General features: G+C 37.8%; 1 protein-coding gene and 1 pseudogene across 1 annotated transcript in view; one reads left to right on the forward strand and one right to left on the reverse strand.

Annotated features, from left to right (window-relative positions):
• OFCC1 (orofacial cleft 1 candidate 1) overlaps positions 1-22,906 on the forward strand; it is a 284,782-nt gene that overhangs the window by 4,936 nt on the left and 256,940 nt on the right. The window contains 2 exon segments of the mRNA XM_029943141.1: positions 13,569-13,655; positions 20,412-20,480. Of these exon segments, the coding sequence (XP_029799001.1) occupies positions 13,569-13,655; positions 20,412-20,480 (156 nt within the window).
• LOC115296353 lies at positions 15,146-17,091 on the reverse strand (annotated as a pseudogene).

Consider the following 22,906-nt stretch of genomic DNA (forward strand, 5'->3'; position numbering starts at 1 on the left):
CTTTCTCATTTTACAGGTGAGGAAATCAAGGTTTTACCTTGACTGAAGTAAGAAAGAGAATAAATGGTAGAATAAGGGATTTAAGCCAAGGCTTGTTGGATTCTGTGACCTTCACATCTCACCCCACTGCCATCTGCCTTCCCTCTTTTTTTTTTAATGGGAGGTGTCACTGCACCTACAGACAGGGCATTGTAAAGGAATATCAGGATACCATCTGGAGAGGTTGTTGACACATTCAGAAGAGAGACTCCAGAGCTGGGTCAGACGTTCAAGATCAGTGACCTCCATGCTGGCAGAGTGATAGATGTTCAGCAGCATGAAGGAGGGACTTAGGGACCCATGGCATTCGTCTGGTTTCTTCTTGCTCAACCCTGGACTCTGAAGGAAAACTTCTGGTACCTTCAGCCCAAGGAAGAGTTTTTTAGGTCTTTGGTTCCCATGATGGGAAATGCATTTTTCTTATGGAGCTAGGGTATTTCACCTGAGGAGAGAGGTGTGTCCCTTAGCCCAAATCAATGATGGACCAGGCTTTTTTTTTTTCTTCTTCTTCAGATTTATATGCAACAGAAGTGTTCAGGTTTTTTCAGTAAGAATTATTATTCTCTGTGATCCCAGAAGATGAGAAGCCTATGTGGTTACCTTGAATTTTAAGGTTTTTGATGAATGTTCAGAGGCGGAATACCAACTTGATGGTTTGGCTGTTAGAAGCTGAATAAAGTGAGTCATGGAGAATAACTGCATTTATGGTAGAGCAGGTGTTGGTGAGAGAGGATAGGATGAAGCCTATGAAAATGATGACATTTGTGATAAGTGTTGGGGTGGAAGTAATTATAGGCAAGCGTTATACAAGAGAAATATAATGTGAGCCACATACATAATTTTACATTTTCTAACAGCTCACATTAATAAAATTAAAAAGAAACTAGTGAACTCATTTTAATAATAACCTTTAGTTAAAACAGTATCTACAAATATTATTTCAAGTTGTAATCAATGTAAAAATTTAAGGATATTTCACTTTTTTTTTCCTTTTTGGTATGAAGTCTTTGAAATCTGTGTGTGTTTTATATTGACAACAAATTCTAATGTGGGCTAGGTTATTTCAAGAACTCTATAATATTTGTGGCTGGTGGCTAGTACTAAGCAATGTGATTGTAGCTAACTAGACCTGGAAATTTAGCTGTGCAAATCTGCATGGGAGAATTTCAAGAACCCTTGGAGAACTATAATGTTTCAACCCCCAAAATGCTGCTTCACCAATATTGACCTGCAATATAATATTCCCAGGTCTCAATTGTATGTGTTATTTCTCACATCAGTTCTATGATATAAGAAAAGTCTGAATACAAAGGGTATTCCTAGACATAGGCTGAGTGAGTTCTGTGTACCAGGAAAGAGTAATTTCTCCATGATTTTAAAGAAAGCTTACTCCAAAGGCCAAGTTCCTTGATGCTGGTTTTGTATGTAAGACTTTCTATGAGGAGAGTATAATTGCTTAGGTAAACATATATTGTTTTATCACTCTTACATATCCCTGCAATTAGACTTTATGTTCCTGTGTTAGTGCTTCTCAACAGAGAACTTCCAGAATTATCTAGGTGCGAGGGACTCTCTGGCAGTCATAACCTTCAGCATGATTCTAGAGCAGATTGATATTCCAGGTTTTCTACAAGGCCTTTTGGTGGACAGCTGGCGTTGAGAACCACCACTACGGGCTTATTCCCATATCTGGGGGATGAGGATGGGCATGGAAGGTAGTCATTGTCATGAGTGATAGTTCGTTGGCCTGGTTCTGGAAAATGGTGAGAGAGAGAGAGAGAGAGAGAGAAAATTTTATAGCTCAAAGGTAGGTAGAGTAGAGTGGAAAAAACAAAAAGAAGAAACTTTAGATGGAAAATCCAGAAATGATTTACTATCATCCTGACAAAAGCAGCTAGACATTGCATGGGTAGGGGTTATATCATCTCTCTTCTGGAACACAGTTGACATTTAGAAAAAGATTATTTGCAGGGTGCACAGGTGGCTCAGTCTGTTAAGTGTCTGACTCTCAGTTTCAGCTCAGATCATGATCTCACAGTTTTATGAGTTTGAGTCCTGCATTGGGCTCTGTCCTGACAGCAGGGAGCCTGCGTGGGATTCTCTTTCTCCTCTCTCTCTGCCCCTCCCATGCTCACACTGTCTCTGTTTCTCTCAAAAATAAATTAATAAAAAAATTAAATTAAAAAAAAGAAAGACACAAATTATTTTCTACAGCTCTACTCAAACCCACCCTGATCACCTGCTTTGGGGAGACCCTCCAAAAAAAGATTCAATAGCAAATGAAATGTGCAATTTTATGGTCTGTGCATGAAGAAAAAATACATGATTTTAGAAACTTGAGATATTGTAGAAGATGATTACTTCTTGTTAATTTTAAAAAAGTTTTATATCATCTACCAATGTGATTACTTAGGCAAAAGGGTAATTAGATATTCCCCCAGAGTATTATTACAGTGAGCATAAATTGTCATCCTATAAGTAAATATCAGTATGTATCCACCTTTTAGATGCTTAACAAAGAAAGCATTAGTGAGAGTAAATGGGACTGGGTTTGCCCACATGCCCTCTGCTCCATCTTGCCCAGAACTTGGTCTTTGTGTGTGTAGACTGGTCTTCCAATCCCAGCTCATTGTCTTTGCCCATTTCCAGCTATGCACTGACCTGATGATGATTAGCCTTCTGAGAAAGGGAACTTCAGAATTACTGTACTTGAAAAGTGGCCACCTTGGCGGCTCAGTTGGCTAAGCATCAGACTCTTGATTTTGACTCAGGTTACGATCTTGAGGTAGTGGAATCAAGCCCCACGCTGGGCTTTGTGCTGACAATGTGGAGCCTACTTGAGATTTTCTCTCTCCCTCTCTCTCTTCCCTTTGGCCCCTCAAAAATAGTATATGAAGAGGGAGAGTGCTAGAGAACCACTCCATGTGTCTGTGCGTGTTTGTGTGTGAGTGGAATCCCAGTTTAGTTGATTCAAGTATGTTCAGTCTAGGACTCAGTGCATGTCTGAGGATGGGTGGTTTAAAGGAGCCCAAAACTTTTTAGTGACAAAACTGATACAGAAATTTAGGTTTTCTGATATGTCAGTGATGTGGTCAATATTTTAGCAGTTGGGCAGAAATCACATTTTTTAAAAGCCTAGTTTCTTTTAAATATTGGGGAAATTTTTAAAAATACTTTTTAGCCATCAGATTAAAGAGTTATGCTATATCAATAAAATTCTATATTAAATTCAAACTTTGCTAAGCTCTTTGTAGCTACCATTTGGCTTGCTTATTGCATTTCCATTTAAGAAAAAAGTAAAATGACTCCTAGGAAAGGGTTAATTCCAAGGAAAGAGACAGTCAGGCACACAAGCTTGATGTTATGCCAATAGCTCAGGACCAGAGAGGAAAGGGAATTTTGATTACAGTACAGTGTTTGCCAATCATATTGTCCCATGATCTAATCCCCAGACATTGATTCCTGTTTTTTGGGGAAGGGGGTCTTGGCATAAAGACTGAGATCTCTGTCAGTTGTTGGGGAACCTCAGTGGTCTACCTCCTAACTTCTGTAATATGGAGGAATACCAGTGGGCAAAGATGATGTATATCCCTTCACTTGGCATTGCCAATGGCACATGGACGGATAGAGGCATGAGTTCAAGGTTTGATTAGAACGAGAGAAGATGTTGGAGAGAACATGCCATGGCTATAATGGGTACCAACAAATATTCGTACTGAAGGCAATGGTGGTCACTGGAGATGGCCCCAATGGCAGCTCTGGAATTGACAACAGAGGTGTTCCTGTGGCTTCATAGGATGGAAGTGCCACCATTGATTTCATGGTAAGTATGTTTTGAAAAGCACCTCTGTTAGCACAAAAGCATTTCCATCGACAGCAGCAATGTGGAAGGCTGAGCAGTAAAGAAAATGGCAGATGTTTTAAAGCTGCTGAGGGAAATTAGTTTGAGCATATATGATCTAAGGCCTTAGATCCTTTCAGAAGAGATGAGGGGTAATTTGAAATAAGGGTAGGAGGTCCATAACAGTTGTGCCTGAGCCAAAAAAATCATGGATTGAGGTTATAAATGTGATCCTAAATCTAATTTCAGATTAGTATAGCCATTAAAATACACCAGTGCAAAAATTTGTAATAAAAATAACTTATAGTACACGTGTTAAGTGCATAATTCACCTTGTCTGAGCAAATATGTGATGAGAATTGTTTTTCCCCACAGTGCACATAGCCTAGATTATTTTTGAAGTCATATTATGTAAAACTGCTTACATTGCTCTTACTTATGGCTGTTCTCCCCTTCAGATGAGAAAGAAGTGTTATATGAAATTTATAGAACAATTAAAAAAATATATGTTTTTTGCTTTGAGACATTTCCTTTATTAAGATAAAGGAAATATGCAGAAAAATCATTTGCTTTAGGTTTATTGAACTGACCTGAATTTGAGAATGTAGACCCCATTTGGCCCCTAAGTGATTTGAATCTCTTTCATTGACTTCAAAGGCTAAAAATAAAGACTCAGGGATACATACTTCCTTCTGAAATAAAGAAATATTTTATGGAGATATATGAAAGATAAAATACTTGGTCAGTTTATACAAATTAACACAAATCAATTTAAGTTTACTTTCTTGTATTTTTTTTTTTTAATGGAGTAAGAGTCCCAGAACAATGTTCAGTTTGGGAAAGACCATTTTCATTAGATATTTGAGTTTTGAGTATTTCAATAGAATAAGAAAAGTTTAATTTATTGTCTTCTCAGAAAGACCTGCCTGCTTACAGTTAATCAGACAGATTTGCCCAAGAGATCAGGAGAATGTCTATTTGTGTTATCTTTTCCTGTTTCTGTTAATGCTAAAATTGGAACAATTGGTAACACTTTTTTACCAACCATTCAGCACAATTATTTCCTATGTTCTCTTCAAGTTGATGTTAGCGAAAACCCCAATGCATGACTGTGTTTGTAAAATAATATTTTATAAAATCGATCCTACGTAGCTGGTTGGAATAAGAATTCTTCTTGTAAGAATGATTTTAACATTGCAAGATGTCGTGTTGTTACTTCAGTTCCTGGATGAGACACGGACTCACACATTTCAACCACTGGATCTACTTATATGCCAGTGACATGTATATAGCTTTGACATAAAAATGTGAGCACAAGAATGTATCTGAGGGTTAAAGGTATGGGTAAGACTCTTAGAGTCATGGAAATGCTAGACTGGAAGTCACAAAGCTGATATTCCAGAAGTCCAAGCATTTTCCTAATATAAATAGCTGCACAGTAGAATAATGGACAGAACAATGTTTTCTCCTACGTTAGTGATGTGATTGGTGTCTTAGCAGCTGGACATGTTACTGAATTGTTTATCCTCTGAAATAGGTGGTGAAATTTTAAAATACATACTTTTCTATCAGAATAAGCTGTTACACGATATCAGTGCAGTTTCATGTAAATTCCAAGCTTCACAAGCCACAATGTTGACCAGAGTGCAATAGTTACATTTCCATTTTAAGAACGATTTTGTTAGGAAAGTTTTTCATAACCTTAGGATTTGATGCTCTTAAATATAAATTAGTCCTTAGTCTCCAAATAACTCCATCTAGAGTTTCTTTCAGATCACTTTTGTTTTCTATTAAAGAGAATTTAACAGAAAATACGATTTTCCTTAGTCTTTGTCAGATTAATTGACCAAAAACCTTATTTTAAAAACCCAGGGGAAATCCTGAACCCTTTGCTTTATGAGATTAGAGTGTAGTTGTCTATAAATTACCCGATTTTTAAGAGAAATGATTACTAAGATTGTTTAAATCTAATAATCCATGATATTGATTGCTTCCATATTGACCTGTGCTACAGTGTGATGAAAACATTACTACTTGGGGTGCCTGGATGGCTCAGCTGGTTAAGCGTCTGACTTTGACTCAGGTCATGATCTCACAGTTTGTGAGTTCAAGCCCCACGTGGGGCTCTGTGCTGACAGCTCAGAGCCTAGTGTTTGCTTTGGATTTGTGTCTCCCTCTCTCTGCCTCTTGCCTGCTCACACTCTGTCTGTCTCTCTATCTCTCAAAAACAAAGAAACATTAAAAAAAATTAAAAAAAACATTACTACCTAAATGAAGCCTTAAATATAGTGAATAAATAGAAGTAACCTTAAAACCATGAGGAAGATGTATTGTTAAATGAATGATGGCGGAATAAAAAGATTAGGGTGGGGCTCCTGGATGGCTCAGTGGGTTGAGCCCCGCTCTTGATTTTGTCTCAGGGTCCTGGGATCAAGCCCCACATTTGCTCTGCACTGAAAATGCAAGCCTGTTTGGGATTCTCTCTCTGCCTCTACCCCTCTCTGCTCGTTTTCTCTCTCCCTAACTATCACTTAAAAAAAAAAAAGAAGAAGAAGAAAGAAAAAAAGATTAGAGGGTGATTGAGGTTTCATTTTAGGTATACCCTAATTTGAAAGGTAATATTACACACTGCGTACATCATTTTATTTACATGCAGAATCATGTTGCCAGGCTTCAAACTAGGAAAAAAAAAGGAATCTACCTTGATATTTTTGGAAGGACTTTGATACATGTGTTAAAAAAAAATAGTATATTTATACTTCACCTTTGAATTATTGCTATTATTTAAGTAATGAAAGATCTTCCTGTTTAGGGGTTCAACTACACAGCGACAGGCTATACCACTGTGGATTTGAGGTCCAGAGAAGCACTGGAGGCTTTCATGCCTCGAGGTGCTGGGGGAGAAAGCCCTGAAGCAATTACTCACTCAGCAGCACAGGCCCGATGGTGGTTTGAAAGTCAGGATGCCTCCTGATCTGCCACGAGGGAGGGCCTTAGGGGAAGAAGGAATATGGCTCAATTAATTAGTACTTGTTAGCAAACTTCTACTATTACCCTATTTAGATTTTCAAATCACTGAGATCTCAAATACCCACAAGATTTGGAAAGGAAGTAAGAATAAGCAGTAGAGAAAGCTAATTTGTCCAGCAGGGCACCCGCTCTGGAATATAGTATTAGCAGTCAACTAATTGTCACAGTCAGGCTTTCTGTAAAGACATAAAAGGAACTGGTTATCAATTTGCTGTTTTTAACCCTGCTGTTAAAGACATCCATGGCTTCAGTTTGAAGACGAATGCTCTTGATGACCGCTGATCGATTCCTATGAAAAATCTAATATAATTTAATTTTGGGGAGATATCTGGAACTTTCTTAGGGGTTTTGCTTTTCTTTTTTTAAATTTAAAAAAGTTTATTCTTTTATTGAGAGTGAGACACAGTGTGTGTGGGGGGGAGGGCAGAGAGAGAGGGAGACACATAATCTGAAGCAGGCTCCAGGCTCTTTACTGACTATCTGTGCTGATAGCACAGAGCCTGGTGTGGGGCTCGAACCCACAAACCATGAGATCATGACCAGAGTCAAAGTCGGACACTTAACCTACTGAGCCACCCAGACTGCCCTGGGTATTGCTGTTCTATATACTCATTATGTCTTCTAAGTGGCTATTGTTGGTATTTAGAAAAGTTAATGATTCTTAATGATTATCTGGTTATTTTCAAGCTATGATGCCAATAATATCTTCTTTGTTCTAAAAGTTTTTTGGTTAAATCTCTTATGTTTTCATGGTAAGGAAGCATATCATCTTCAAATAATAGTTATATGACATACAATGATTTTCAATAGTTTTAGCTCATCCTCCTATTTTTTTCTAACTGCTTTGGCTAAGATTTCTAAGAGAATGCTGAATAATAATATTGATCGTGGATATCTGAGTCATACTTTGAGTTCTTGTCAATTAACTTTTATTTTTGGATGTCTATTTTGGTTTTATTGTTCTCTTTAATTATTTAGTGTGATAACTATATCACAGTAAGAAGTATTCTCGTATCTTTAGTTGCCTTTAAGTTAAATGTAAAGTATGTTTGGGGGCACCTGTGTGGCTCTGTTGGTTAAGCATCTGACTCCTGATCTCAGCTCAGGCATTGATCTCAGCTCTACGTTGGGCTCTGTGCTAGGCATGAAGCTTATTGAAAAATACACACACACACACACACACACACACACATATAATATTTTTGCAAATCAGCCTTATAAAACAGTATTTGAATTGATTTAGTATGGTGGAGCATGTTTGGATTTGACATAGTTTTCACTTTCTATATTCTATTACAGCCCCTGATTTCCACATAGGTATATGTAAACTGTCTGGCCTGTGGACATTTAAACCTGAGTTCTTCGTATTGGATTTTCAAAGAGAGGAAAATAGGAAGTTTTCCCAAATTTATTCATCAAGTGCATAGGAATCCAATTTCATTATACTTACGTAGCCTTCGTGCCTTTGAAAGGAATCATGTTCAGGAGAACATCCTACTTTGTAAAATTTCGGTGCATGGCTATAATCATAGGATGTAAACTGTTTAGTTAGCGATTTAGTTTACACGCAGTCCTTGTGTGTTTAGTTCACTGATAGTATATTACAGAAAACATGATAGTTGGTGATAAGAGGCTGAGCTGAAGCAGGTGCATTCACAGGAAAACTACAAGAAGGGACTCGATAAAAACCTCCCAAGTAACAGATAGATGCATTCAGATTTGCTTCCTCTGGAGCTAATGCAGCTGATTTGAAAGGAAGTGATTGCCTCGTTGAGCCAAGACACTTCCATGATTCACACTAACCTTCCTCTGGTGGGCAATTTCGTTCTCGCTCCTACAGCCCCCAAGGAACTGCTCGGATGCACACTGGAGGATTTCCTGACCAAAGTTCATGTACACTGTAATTTAAGTAAAAGCCCTGATTACATTCTGTGCTGCTCTGAGTTAAATGATAGGAAAACCTGATATGTGTTAAGGGCAGAGGGAAATACATGTGTGTTCCTCCCCCAGTCCAGTAAAAAATAGCACAAGAAATGAATCAGCTGAGGCTGATTCTAAACATTGAACGGCTAATTCTAGGAAGTTGGAAACAAAAATAGAGTACCAAGAGTACCTATTAGACCAGTGTACTGATTTATTAATTTTGTATCACATCCAATTGCTTCAATACAGAGCCATCCTTATACACACACACACACACACACACACGAGTGATTGTCAGATTATTCATCTGAATATAACAAACAGTTAAATATCAGCCAAATTCGAATCTGTTGTATGTATGTTGCTGAATGCCCTACTTTGAATTTCTCAGTGGGTCTATTAATTTTCCTGTGAGATGATTTTAGATATATCCAAAAGCATATTCTCAATGATCACGGCACTTTCAGAAATTTATCCTATTAGCAACTTACCTTCTGGTAATTTACACTCTATTCCAAAACCATCCCACTTTATTAAATCCTCACACTATCTGATGAAACTTGAGCAATGGAGCTAGGAGTGTTAGGATGAAGTCTGTTGTTTCCAAATATGTCATAGGTTTCATGTGCTTTACTGTCTTAGACTACTGTATTAGGCTGCTGTATTTAGGTTATTGGTTTATCAGGGCAAGTTATAAAGAAGAAGAATTGTTTTGCCATTTAAGTGTAGTTTCTTATCTGACTCATAGGTTGTTTTATGTTATAGCAAGAACTTGGCAAAATCATAAGTTGTAAATATAGGTGATAAGTATTTCACTATGGCTTCACTATCTCAATAGTCAAGAATAGAGTGATTTAATCTTGAGTGTAATTCTTAGTCTGAAACAAAGGTGTATGCCAACCATGTGACCCTTCTTCGTCCTTGAGTTGCGTAATCATCATTATCTGGCTCTCATTTTCTCCCACAACACCTATCACCATCAAAAAAACCTATCAAATATACCTATTTGTTTGCCTTTATCCTTTCTGTTCCAGAATGTAAGCTCTGGGAGGGGAAAGATATTTGAGCATTTTATTTTACTGACATATTTACAAAAAAAGCACTCAATAAATACTGGTCGAATGAATAGATAGGAAACATCATATGAGCACAAAGTGGCACTGTGCAAATTTGAACAAACACATGAATTAACCTCTGTTCTGGGACTAGTGAGGAAATTTGGATGCCATTGCTTCTTTACTATATCGTAACTTTAGGAGACTGAGCAGAATTGAACAGCATCTGCTAACAAAACATGCTTCTCATGTCTTTATGCTCTTTGTATCTTTTCTCCTTTGCCCATGCTTCTCCTTCCATGAAAAATTCCTTTCCCCCATAGTTTTGATTTGGCTAATTCCAATCACATTTCAAAACTCAACTGCAGAGAGCAGTTTCTCCAGGACTCACCTCTGAAGTCCCCAGTTAGAGGAGTTAGATGTTCTTCCTATGTGCTCAACCAGAACTCCATCCTTGACCACAGTGCTCAATCTTACCAGACTGCATAGTTTCCCCTCCCTCTTCTCTGAGCTCACTGTGCTCTGAAGGCAGAGGCCACAGTGCTTTGTTTGTTCATTGTTAAAATCCATACATAATGTTTGGTCCCTAGAAAGCATTTAGGTAAAAAGGGGATCTTGGAGGAAAACAGAGAAGGGATGGGTAGTAGAAAGGAAGAGATGAATAAAGAGTGGGAGAAAAGTCATTCATTTAGTCAAGATAGAACATCTTGACAAGGGAAGAGTTTGCAGTAGGTTTCCAAGCAGGGGCCTTTAACGAATGGGTTCAGATAATGTGAGCACCTGTGTGCCAGCCATGCTTCTGGACACCACAGGGGCTGCAGTAAACAAAGAGATAATGTCATTGTCTCCATGGAGCAATTTTAGTTTAGTTTAGCTTGAAAACATGTTTTTTAGATTGTAGCATTTTCTTTTAGTGGCATACAGACAAGAAACAAGTATAATATTATATCATGTATAATATATGTTATATATAATACTATACATGTGAAACAACATACAGCATAATGTCAAATAAGGTGGAAATACACAAATTATACAAAACATATGAATTATATTAAATATATGAATTTTATAAAATATGAATTAAGATATATGAATTATATAAAATATATGAATTCTATAAATATAAAAATATGAATTATAAAATATACAAAATACATGAAATATATTCATAAAATATACAAATTGTATAAAATATATGAAATATAAAAATATATGAATTATATGAAGGTATATGAATTATATAAAATATATGAATTACATAAAATATATGATGCTATGAAATACATAGAAAATATACGAACTACATAATGATCTCTGAATTATATAAAATACATGAATTATATAAATATAGAAGGTTTAAAGATATGCACTATATACAAATATGCATCATATACAATTAATAAGATAAGATGAGATAAGGGGCGCCTGGGTGGCTCAGTCAGTTGAGTGGCTCCAGTTCAGGTCCTGATCTCACAGTTCGTGGGTTCGAGCCTCGCATCAGGCTCTGTGCTGACAGCTCAGAGCCTGGAGCCTGTCTTCAGATTCTGTGTCTCCCTCTCTCTCTGACCCTCCCCTCTCACTCTGTCTCTCTCTCAAAAATATAATTTAAAAAGCATCAAAAAAGTTTTAAAAAAGATAAGATAAAACAAGACAAGGCAAATTTTGGGGATACTTAAAGGGAACCCACGGCTTGCCTGTCTCTTTATGAAGATTCCTTATTAGCGTTTACCTGTAAAATGCTACTTGTCCTCTCCCAGAAAACGAAGCACAACATAAATCACTCCAGGCGTGGCATTTATAACTTACATATGTGCCTCTGGCCAGGCTGAAAGTGAGAGGAACGATTTGCATAGATGTGGAAACCATACGTGTGCCTCTGAGGGGCCACCTCCCACGGGTTGCTCTCCCCGTTGCACAAGCCTGCTTGTCCAGCAGGCAGGACCCTCATTTCTCCAGTGCCAGTGTAATTGAAAACAATTACAACCCAAATAACTCTGGCTAGTACATTTGGTTACAGACCAGATCGACTTCTCCAGACTTTTGGTTAAAAACGACTTACCTCTGTTTCTTTCTCCAAGATCTTGACTCCCTTGGAATTATTTACTACGTCGTTTCAGGAGACGAAGAACTGAGTTTTGTACTGGATGGGGGGAGATTCAGGAGCTGGTACCAATTGTTGACGGCTCCTACACAGCAATAGTAAGAAATACACCGCCACCCGCTTTCATATGGGCGAGTTATTTTGCTAGCATATGGAAGACTGTGCTTAGGGGACCACGGTGCTTTGTGGTGGAGGGGGAAGAAACCAAAAACAATCCCAGTGAATGAGGGAGAATGGCTGTGTTATTGCAGTACACAAGATTTTGATTACATACTGCCAAGATTCATACCAGCCCAGTAGTTGTTGACAGATAAAGTAACAAAAATGAAACTCATTTATTTTTTTTTCTTTATTGAGACCTCAAGGAAAAGCAGGTTTTCAGTTCTTGTACTTCCTACATTGATAGAACAGAGACTGACAGCGAAAATGTGCCAGTCCAGGAATATAAATTAAACCTCGGTTCATATCAAAATTCCATTTAGTCTTGGCAAAGAAGCTGCTGGTTGGATTATTTTTGATCCTAAATCAAATATACCATGGAGTATCGCAGTATGCCTGGTATATGTTAACCCTTTCCTGTGAACAATACTTTCAAAATTACTGCTGTTTTCAGTCTACGATGCTTTATTTCTTTGACAGTGTTGGAGGCAACTTGAGTTATCGTCAGAGTAGGTTATATTTTACTGCATGCAAATTACTAGCAACAGACATATACATTTCAGTCTGCAGGAAGTATGAAACTAGATTTGGAAAATTGATAACAGACCCTTTTCTCTATTACAAAGTCATATTCGATGCTACAGTTTGATTATTGAGATAAGGACAAAGGTAAGTGGGAAATGTAAAGTGAGAGTTTGGGTTTGTTTGTTCAGAGTGTTGATGTGTATTGAGCAAAATTTCTGACTGGATCATTTTACCTTCCCTTCATGTAACTTAAGTTGACAGAACAAACAAACAAAAAAACAATAAGCAAGACCATCTCTCACTTTTTCTTTTTCTCTGTCTCCCTTCCTCTCCCTTCCTTCCTTCCTTCCTTCCTTCCTTCCTTCCTTCCTTCCTTCCCTTCTCTTCTCTCTTTTCTCTTTCTCTATCTTTTTATTCAAGTGTCAACATGGAAATTTTCTATAGTTTCTCATAATGAAGGTACTAGTAAGTCGATGACAGAATTTTGGAAACAAGATTTACTTTGGGAATGATATACAAGCCAGCAAACAGAATGATCAGTGAATTCGAAACATCACATCGCTGTGATCCAACAATGTCCATTTCCTGAGTATATCTTAAACATAATTTTGCTGAAATTTTTTGTATTATTATCCTAAAGTCTACATTTGATAATTTTCTCATTAATTTTTTAGCAACCGAAAGATAGCATGAACTTGTTTCTTGAATTACCTTTTCTGACCTTTTCCAAGATGATAATTACAAAAAAGGGAGGCCTGCAAGGACTTGTACAAAAATTAAGCTTATAAAGTAGCTAAAATGGCCCTTCTGTGCTGGTGTCGATTTCAAAATTAACATTTTGGTTCATGTGCTTCTAATAATCACTGACCCTTACTTCATGTACTTTCCACAGGAAATGAATACAGCAGAAATTACTTTGACCCACTGATGGATGAGGAAATAAACCCAAGGCAGTGTGGGATGGAGGTCAGCAGAGAGGGTGAGCTAGAATTAAGTATGTAATTTTTGTGTCAGAATATTCTTTTCCATTCATGAAAATGAGGTGACAAAGATCACACATGCAGTTCCGTTTAGATTTTGCAGCTTACAATTTAAATGGTAAGTTTTAACCACAAACAACATGATGGGCAGCGAAGGTAATTTTTGATCAAGGACAGCCAGCTGGTCAGACAGAAGCAGGAAGAATTTGCTTTCATTTGACGCTGCCGTAAGCAGTTTGGTGTCATTATAAGGCCTGTGTTATGCATATGAGGAGTATCCTTGCTTTACAAATGCCATCTCTGCTCCTTGAGCTTAAAATGAGCATTCTTTGATACAGTGCAAAATTCATGCAGCACATGAAGCTTCCATTTCCAGTGACTGTTGAATTCCTCTCATTGGAAGACACGGAGCCACCAATCTGTTTTGAACCACAAGGTGCAGTGATACAATTTCTTCCTCTGTCACCTTGAGACTGGTTGCAGTTGTAAAATAACAAGACCATATTTCACCATTGGGCGCCAGTCACTGAATCTGCACTTTTCAGTGAAAGATGGGGGTAAAGGATCAAGCACAGTGCAAAGACTTTTTTGAAGAGACAGTTTTCAATAACTATGCCTAATTTAGATGATACAGAATCCACGAATATCATCAAAACAGACATGTCCACAAGAAGGCAAGGGCTTCCTCTCAGGAGAGTTTTTACCCGGAGCCCCAAAGTAAGGTGACTTGAAAACTGGAAAAAGCTCAATCTTTTATTTGCCCAATACCTTTGGGGGGGGGGGGGGAAAGGTAATCCCAATGAATTCTGGAGAGGAGGTATCGGTTGGATTCTTCTTGAAGTCTATTTTAATTTCTTGGAGATCACAATATATTGTGCATTGGGGGGAATTTTGTAATGTAAGGACTAAAGTTGACTTGCTAAGATGTTCAATAAGATACAAATGGCTCTAACCATGGAAAAGTAAATGTCATAGAATAAAATATTATGGGTCACTTTTCCTGAGTCAGCAGTGATTGTCCAATACCTGTGCTTCCCTTTGAGTCCCACATTTTTGAGCAGGTGGCCATCTTTATATCTGGTTTTAAGTCTGCAATTAATGATTGCTTCTTTCCCTTTTTGCTGGGTATTCAAGCCTGTGCAGTAATTTCACTTCGGGGAATAGACTGTGCTAAGGGACGCAGTCTCTCTCCACATCCTCTATGGCACAGAGCTGAGGACCCTGTGGGGACATAACAGCAGTGTCGTCTGGGATGGGCCCTCAGGAGGGCCAGCCTGAGCAAAAATGCAACACACAGCATTTTGTGTGTTTGCCCATCTATCTTCACCCTGGTTCAGCTTTGTTCTCATATTTGGTTGTTTATAATTTTTCCCCCCAAGTCAATACAGCTTTTCTTATGTCTTTGAAATATCACAGATAAGTCTGAAAAATCACTCGGTATCTTGCTGTTTCTGTAGCTGGATGACTTAAATTTTATTCACCAGACCTGCTAAACTGTTCCTTTCTCAGAAACACAGATAACCATCCCCAAATTTCCCAACATTCTTGTTTTTAACTCTTGTAGCTTACTGAGTCAAAGCATCTGAGTTTGATCCAAGTTCAATGTCATTTCCTTCAAGAATTAACTCATCTTCCTGTACTTGAGAGACTGAACAAGCAACACTGGGCCTCATTCAAACCCAGATGTAATTTTCACCCAACAAATTCCAGATTTCAACAGGAGAACCATTCTCCTGAATAACAATGTTGATGGGGAAGTGAGCATAGGCGGACCTTATCTTGTAATGGAAGCCCAGTATAACGCCCTTGACAATGGTCTGTATGTGACTACAGATAGTGCAAACAGTAGTCAGTTCTTTTCTGTTTCCCACCATTTATCAACTCAGAACCTCTTCTTTTTCCTTCCAAGGAGACTGAGTTCTGCATTGACGTGATTTAGGTCCCTTCCCAGGGCTCCTCTGGGGCCCTTCACGGGAACAGTACTTCCCTTTAAAGTGATGTCAACATTTTCTGGAATGTCATCAGTCTTGCTAAGAAGTCTTCACTCTTCATTCTTGCAGTAGATGCAGCGAAGTTGTTTATAATTTGTTCTCTACTTGCTTCCAAGATAGTTTGAGACAACTTATAATAAAAATGTAGATGTATATGGTAAAAGCAAAGCTCCAATACAGATGAAAGATGGATTTGGGGGCACCTACAGAAGGAAGAAGTAAATGGATAAGAAACAGAGGACAGCATTATACCTATAATTAAGCATTTATCTTACTTTGTGCTTTTTGGAATTTAAATATAAAGGGACATATGTTAGATAACTTTCAATGTTTAATAGAATTTATGAGTCTCGTTTGGTGTCAGTAATCTACCAACACCACCACCATGTTATTTTTTTAACAAGAAGTCCTAGAAGGATACTATGTTGATTTTTATGTAGCAAAGATTGTAGAAATAATGGACACTTGGTTCTTGATTGTTAGTAAATACACTTTACTTAATATGGACTTCAGATCTCAGTGCTCCTGTGTAGCATCTGCTCCAGAGCCTCACGGCACTTTATTATTTTACAATTTTGGGGATGATCTGATGTAGGTCATATTAGCTTATGTATCAGGGTTCTCCAAAGAAACAGAACATAGAACCAATCAATAGGTTCTCTTTTTTTCTATTTTTATATATTACATAGTACATATAATATATATGTAGATATACACATACAGAGAGAGAGTCAGAGAGAGGGAGAGAGAGAGAAAGGGAAGGAGGGAGGGCTAGTGGGAGAGAGAAAGAGTGATAAAAAGAAAGGGAGATTTATTTTCATAAATTGGTTAATGTGACTGGAGGGGCTGGCAAGTCTGTCCGTAGGGCAGGCTGGTAAAAGTTGATGTGACATTCAGGCAAGCACTGATATGCAGTCTTGAGACTGAATTCATCAGGGAAACAGACTGGAATGGAGGCATAATATCTATCTGGCAGGGTTGAGGAGAATCACTTTTTTTGGAAACCTGCATTTTCTCTTATGTCTTCACCTGATTGGATGAGGCCCACCTACATTATGGAGAATCATTTGCTTTACTAAAGTGTACCAATGTAAATGTCAAGCACATCTAAAAAACCTGTCACAGCAGTATCGAGACTGACATCTGACCAAACAACTGGGTACCATAGCTCACCCCAGTTGACAAATCAAGTGAAATATCACATGTTGAATTTATTTAATAATAACTAATTCATAATAATATCTTATACAGTGTTGAGCTCATGGATTTGACGTACTAAGTGTGTTCTCCCTGATCACCAGACTTCAATTCTGCTGCTCCTTCTCTTATCACTCTTTTTTTCCTTTGGCATGCATCCTAGTTATTATTACATATTGATTGCTATCCTTACTTGTTTAGCAGCTTTCTTCTCCACGAATCCTCGAATGTCCTCAGACTCCAGCATAATGTTTGGCTCATATATAATGCCTAATATTTATGTGCTGACATGGAAATCACAATATGTATGAGCTCTCATTCTCTGTTGCCCTTTGGCATCTCTGCTGTTCCTACTCAGTCTCGAGTCTGGAATATTTTGGACAGCTTTTGTCCACATCTACTCCTTCTCTCCTTTAATCTGTTGTCCACACAGCATCTTACCACTCTCTCATTGAAGGTCTCTTATTGTTGCCTATTGCTTTCAGGGTAAAGACCAATATACTGTTCTTCTTCATCTCAGATCTCCTCCACTTGCTTGCCATGCTCTGGCCACACTGGGCTTCTTTTTGTTTCTTATATTCATGGAGTTCCTTCTGGACACTGAACCCTCACACATGCTGGGACAGCCTCCTTACTGGCCACTGTACTCTCTTCCTGAAGTTTCGGCTTGAATGTCAATTCTCAACTCCCTTGTCTAACCAAAGTGATGGTTCCCTGTATACCTTCTTTATCACACTCATACACAATGATCACTAATCTGTTTATTAGTGAGGTTATCCATGAAATGGTTTCTCCCCTGTTAGACCATCTCCTGAGCACAAAGAGGATAGAGCTATTCTTACCTTGTTCACTGATGAATTTTTTAAGTTTATTGGTTTATTCTGAAGGAGAAAGAGAGGAGGGGCAGAGAGAGAGGGAGACAGAGAATCCCAAGCAGGCTCCAGGCTGCCAGCGCAGAGCCTGACAAGGAGCTCGAACTCATGAAACTGAGAAATCATGACCTGAGCTGAAACCAAGAGTCAGACACTTAACTCAACTCAGCCACTCAAACACCCACACTGATGAATTTTTGAATCACACCACAGCCGATGGCATAGAGCATGAATTGTCTTGAGGGATATTTGTTGAGTTCATGTATAAAGGAGTAAATGAATGTGAAGTGCTAAGCCTAATATCCAAAACATGGCAAGCCTTCTGTAAACATTGGTTATTATTACTTAGTGAGTGGTCAAGGGGTGTCTTAAGGTGGATGTAGTAGTTCTGACCAACCAATGCAAAATCACCCAAAGTAGCTGTTATTATTTCCATTTTTTAAGATGAACAAACAGGCTTAGAAAGATTTAGTATGTTTCTTAAGATCACAGAGATCTGGCAAAGCATGGAGGGGAAATCAAACCCCTTCTTTGGCTCTATCTCTTTTCTTTACATTTGTGCTGTTGGCTTCTCCACCTTTTCCTTTGAGGAAAGTTTCCAGAGGGGAAAGTAAGCAGATTGACTCAAATTGTGGAATTTGAGTTTGAAGGGGACATTCTCTTGCCTTCAATTTCTGTCTTATGTAACCCATTTGACTCTCCAGGGTCTTACTGGGGCGTCATTGAGGGGATTTCTTTACCAAGTCTGCCTACCCAACAAACCAGAACCTCTATAGCAAGTACTGGTTAAGGGTTTCTTATTCAGGTTCCTCTTGTACAACCCCCCAAAAGCTGTCTATAATTCACTACTTTGTAATGAAAACACAAACACTAGTTCAGAATTGAAGAATCTAAACTATTGAAAAATTATCACTTCATACAATTACTAAATAGTTAACAAACAAATAAAGAGGGGGTGCCTGCTCTTTTCTGGGTACCTACTATATGCCAGGTATGAAGCAATGTGCTTTATGTGTGTTATCTTCTTAACCCTCACAACCACTTTATTTTTGGGACAAGGAGATTAGAGCTCAGGGACTCTATGAAGCAGTCTCAGATTACAGAGCTAGTAAGTGGCAGAGCTGGGATTTAGACATAGGTTTACCTCTGTCTAAAGATGGTATCTCTGTATTGATCCCATTTGCCTTTTGTCTATCTGTTTCTTTTCACATCCAAATGTATGTTCATTTATTCTTATCTGTGACCCTCATTGACGTATCTACATTTGTAGATATTTCCTCATCTATGCGTTTGCTATTGCTATTAACTTCTAGATAAGAGTTTTTAATGGCCATATATCAGCTTTATAAGTTTTGTAGCTGTTCCACTAAGGGTCATAAAGATCCAGGTAATGCTGGCATACAAGATCATACTTCCCTAATGCAAAATCTACAAAATGGCGTTCAGGAATGGCCCCTCTCCATTTTCCCAAAGTGTTGGGATGGTAGGAGGCTTGTGCTGGCTCTTGGGTGAAAAAAGAACTCTTGCACATCAACTGATACTTGAGAAAATCATCTGCAGGATTCCATCAGCAACAGCTACTAACTTCAAAGACCTTTTGGGGTTGTACTTTGACCATTCTATCTGGCTCCAGCAACCTAAGCTTTCCTGTTTAGTCATCCCAAGTCCATGAGTATAGGCTACATTGGATTTTTTTTTTCCAACATGAATGTTCAAAAGATCATAGGCATGAATAGAAAGAGGAGACCTAGAATTTTCAGGAGCTTCTAACTTGGACAGTGAAGACCTCTGAAGGCTCTTCCAGAACACTTGGTGGTAGAGTTTCAAGTATAAGTTGCAGAATTAATGACCATCTTCAGAGTTGGTTCACCCATGGAGTACAAAAGGAGGGATAAGTGGTAGAAATACTTGGGCTGTACTAAAACTACCACTGTGAAAGCACAACCACAGGTTAGCCAGCTCACTCGCCTTCTAGAGGAAGAGGAACATGGTTGATGTATGTGTGTATATTCTAATTCTAAGACTGGGTGGTGATCCACATCGGCATCGTTTATGTTTAGTTCTTTCCAGTAGCAAATCTACCTGGATAATTCTGTAAGCCCTCTTCCAGCTCCATGTTTTTAGGATTATGTTTTTTTGTTTGTTTGTTTGGTTGGTTTTGTTTTTTGTATTGATATAACCTTGTTACTTTAAGTTCACAAAATAATTAAGTAGCATTTGTATTTTGTATGATATTGCATTAGCTATATAAGGGAATCTACCACCACCTACCACCACCTAAGTTTGTTGTTTCTTATATATATGCAGTAAAAAAATAGGACACACAGTGCATAGTTAGTGAAAAACACGCATTCATTTTGCTTATATATACTTTTGTATGATTTGACAAAACATAATGGCTTGTTCTGAAATGACTCTTATGTAGTACATGTTATATTCCATTGAATATTAGATCACTTTTACTGGAGAAGTATCCTATTATGATAGACTGGGATATACATTTAAAATTCATTATTCCAGTTATCACTGATTTACAAAAGATTTTTTTTATTTGAGAGCAAGGCAGCAGACTGAATAGAATTTGTGTCTATGACCTATAAAATAACTAAATAGCTATGATGATTAATAATTTCTTTTTGTAATTAAATTAACTGAGAGAGTTACCATAAATATGTTCTTTTAGCACCTCTACAAGTTGATAATAGAAATCTCTCTGATCAATTAATGAGGCTGGTTGAGAAGAGTGGACGAGGAGAAGCCCAAGGTAAGAGACTAATTATTTTCAACCTTTGATATTAATATTAGTTGAAAATTCATTAAGATGGTTTCTTGCAAATGCTTGTCTGTATTTTCTAAATATAACCATTGACCGACCTATTTGATGGTTGCAAATACTTAAAGATAGCTAAAGTTGGGGGGGAAGGTAATTATGGCCCAATTTTCTATAATTACATAGAATTTATAACCCCAAATAGCAAATACGATTTACTCGCTATTGCAAGATCTTGCAATGGGCATACAGCATATTTGGATTCTCTAATATGAAGCTATATGCCATTATTTTTAAAGAGTGTATTTTAGCTTTTAAATAACTGCTTTGGGGGATAGAAAACAAGTATATTGTCTTCAGTATTAGCATGGGACTTCATATTTATGAATATTAGGCTCTCTAAATAATTCTCATGTGTATAAATTTAGGAATTTAAAGGTACTCTCTTAAAAACTAAAATAGAAATTCTTGGGTTAACACATACCAATTCATGCTGGACCAGAACCACATTGGAGTTTTTACCAAAGCACCAAGTCTAAGTTGTATACACATGTATTCAAATTCATGGGGAAAAATTCTATTAAGTTTTTTACCCCCACAGTGTGTGCCTAGTTCTTCTCAAATGATCATTTTATCTTTCTTATTTAAATAATTCCTGAAAATTAATGTGAGGAGACAGGACTCATGGTTAAGTCCTCTCTATTTTGTTATTTTTCTACTGAATTTATGTTTAATCATCACCATTTACTAACTGTGTGACTTTGGGCCAATTTCTTAACCTTTCTTTATCACTTCTGTCAAATGGACATATCATACTTGCCACAACGGAGTAGCTATGGAGATTATATTATAAGTTATTACATGGGTAGACATTATAAGCTCCTACAGAGGCTAACGAAGATAATTGATTATAATTGATGGTTGATGATGATGAAATGACAATTGATGATAATGAAAATATTTAATACCAGCTAAACATTTACTGAGTTCTTAAAAAAAATTTTTTTTTTAATGTTTATTTTTTAGAGAGAAAGAGACAGAGCATGAGCAGGGGAGGGGCAGAGAGAGAGGGAGACACAGAATTAGAAGCAGGCTCTGGGCTCTAAGCTGTGAGCACAGAGCCTGACATGGGGCTTGAACCCATGAACTGTGAGCTCATGACCTGAGCTAAAGTCAGACGCTCAACCAAGTGAGCCACCCAAGTGCCCCAACATTTACTGAATTTTTACCAGGTGCCTGGCACTATCTTAAGTACCATTCTATTCTATTCTAAATAGGATAAATATTAATTTATTTAAGCACCATAACAATCCTAAAGGTTAAGTCCCATTTTTAAATCACCATTTACAGAATAGCATCCCCTAAAAATTTTATTCCTACCTAGATACATCTCCCCTTTGCTTTTTAAATCAGTTTATGTGACTTTTTATTTCCTTTTGTCTCTATCAACCAAACAAACTCATTTTTCAAGCCAGCTTGATCCCTCATTTTGAGAAATCCTAACTTGAATGATCAATTAGTCAGGATTCCCCAGGGAAACAGAATCCAATAGAAAGAACCAGTAGAAAGAGAGAAAGAGACGTAAGGAAACTGGCAAGTCTAAAATCCTCAGAACACACTGGTAAGGTGGAAATCCAGGTGAGAGTTGATATGGAATTCAGGCAGGAGTTGAAGTCTTGAGTCATAATTTCACAGGACAGCCGGCCGGAGATTCAAGTAAGAGATAGAGGTGCAGTCTTGTGCTGGAAGTCTGCAGAATGGACCAGCAGGCCGAGAACTCAGGCCATATTTCCTAGCTTGCAGTCTTGAGACTCAATTCCTTCCTTTTTGGGAAACCCGAGTCCTTTACTCTTAGGGCTTTCAAACAACTGGATGAGGCCCAGGCATGTCATGAGGGTGATCTACCTAGCTTACCATCTACTGATTTAAGTGTTAATCATATCTAAAAATCACCTTGGATGGCAACAGCAAGACTGGAATAGACTGGAATATGAACAAACAACTGGGTGCCGTAGCCCAGCTAGGCAGACACATAAAATTAAACATCACAAATGATTTGAATTAGTGAGACGTCTATATTTTTAGTCTCATATCTGAGTCAGCAAATAGAACTTGAATACCTGTGTTTTGTGTGTGTGCTAGGCATTGGACAATGCACTTGTGTGCCTATTCTGTCCCTTCCATTCTGAAAAGTCTTTGCAGCTTGGATCCTGGAGGTCACCAAGGTATACATTTACAGGCAGCACCAAACAGGTGTTTGAAATCATTTTCGAGCTTACAAAAGGCTTGTGGAACTTACAGAGTGAATAGTCAGGCACCTTATCAGCTATATGAGACATGAACATATAATTGAGATCTAGAAAGTTTAAAGACTCGTGCAAGGTAATACAGTGCATTAGTGAACACAGAAGGAAGGAAGC

The sequence above is a fragment of the Suricata suricatta genome, chromosome 7 (genome assembly GCF_006229205.1).
Source record: "Suricata suricatta isolate VVHF042 chromosome 7, meerkat_22Aug2017_6uvM2_HiC, whole genome shotgun sequence".
NCBI lineage: Eukaryota > Metazoa > Chordata > Mammalia > Carnivora > Herpestidae > Suricata > Suricata suricatta.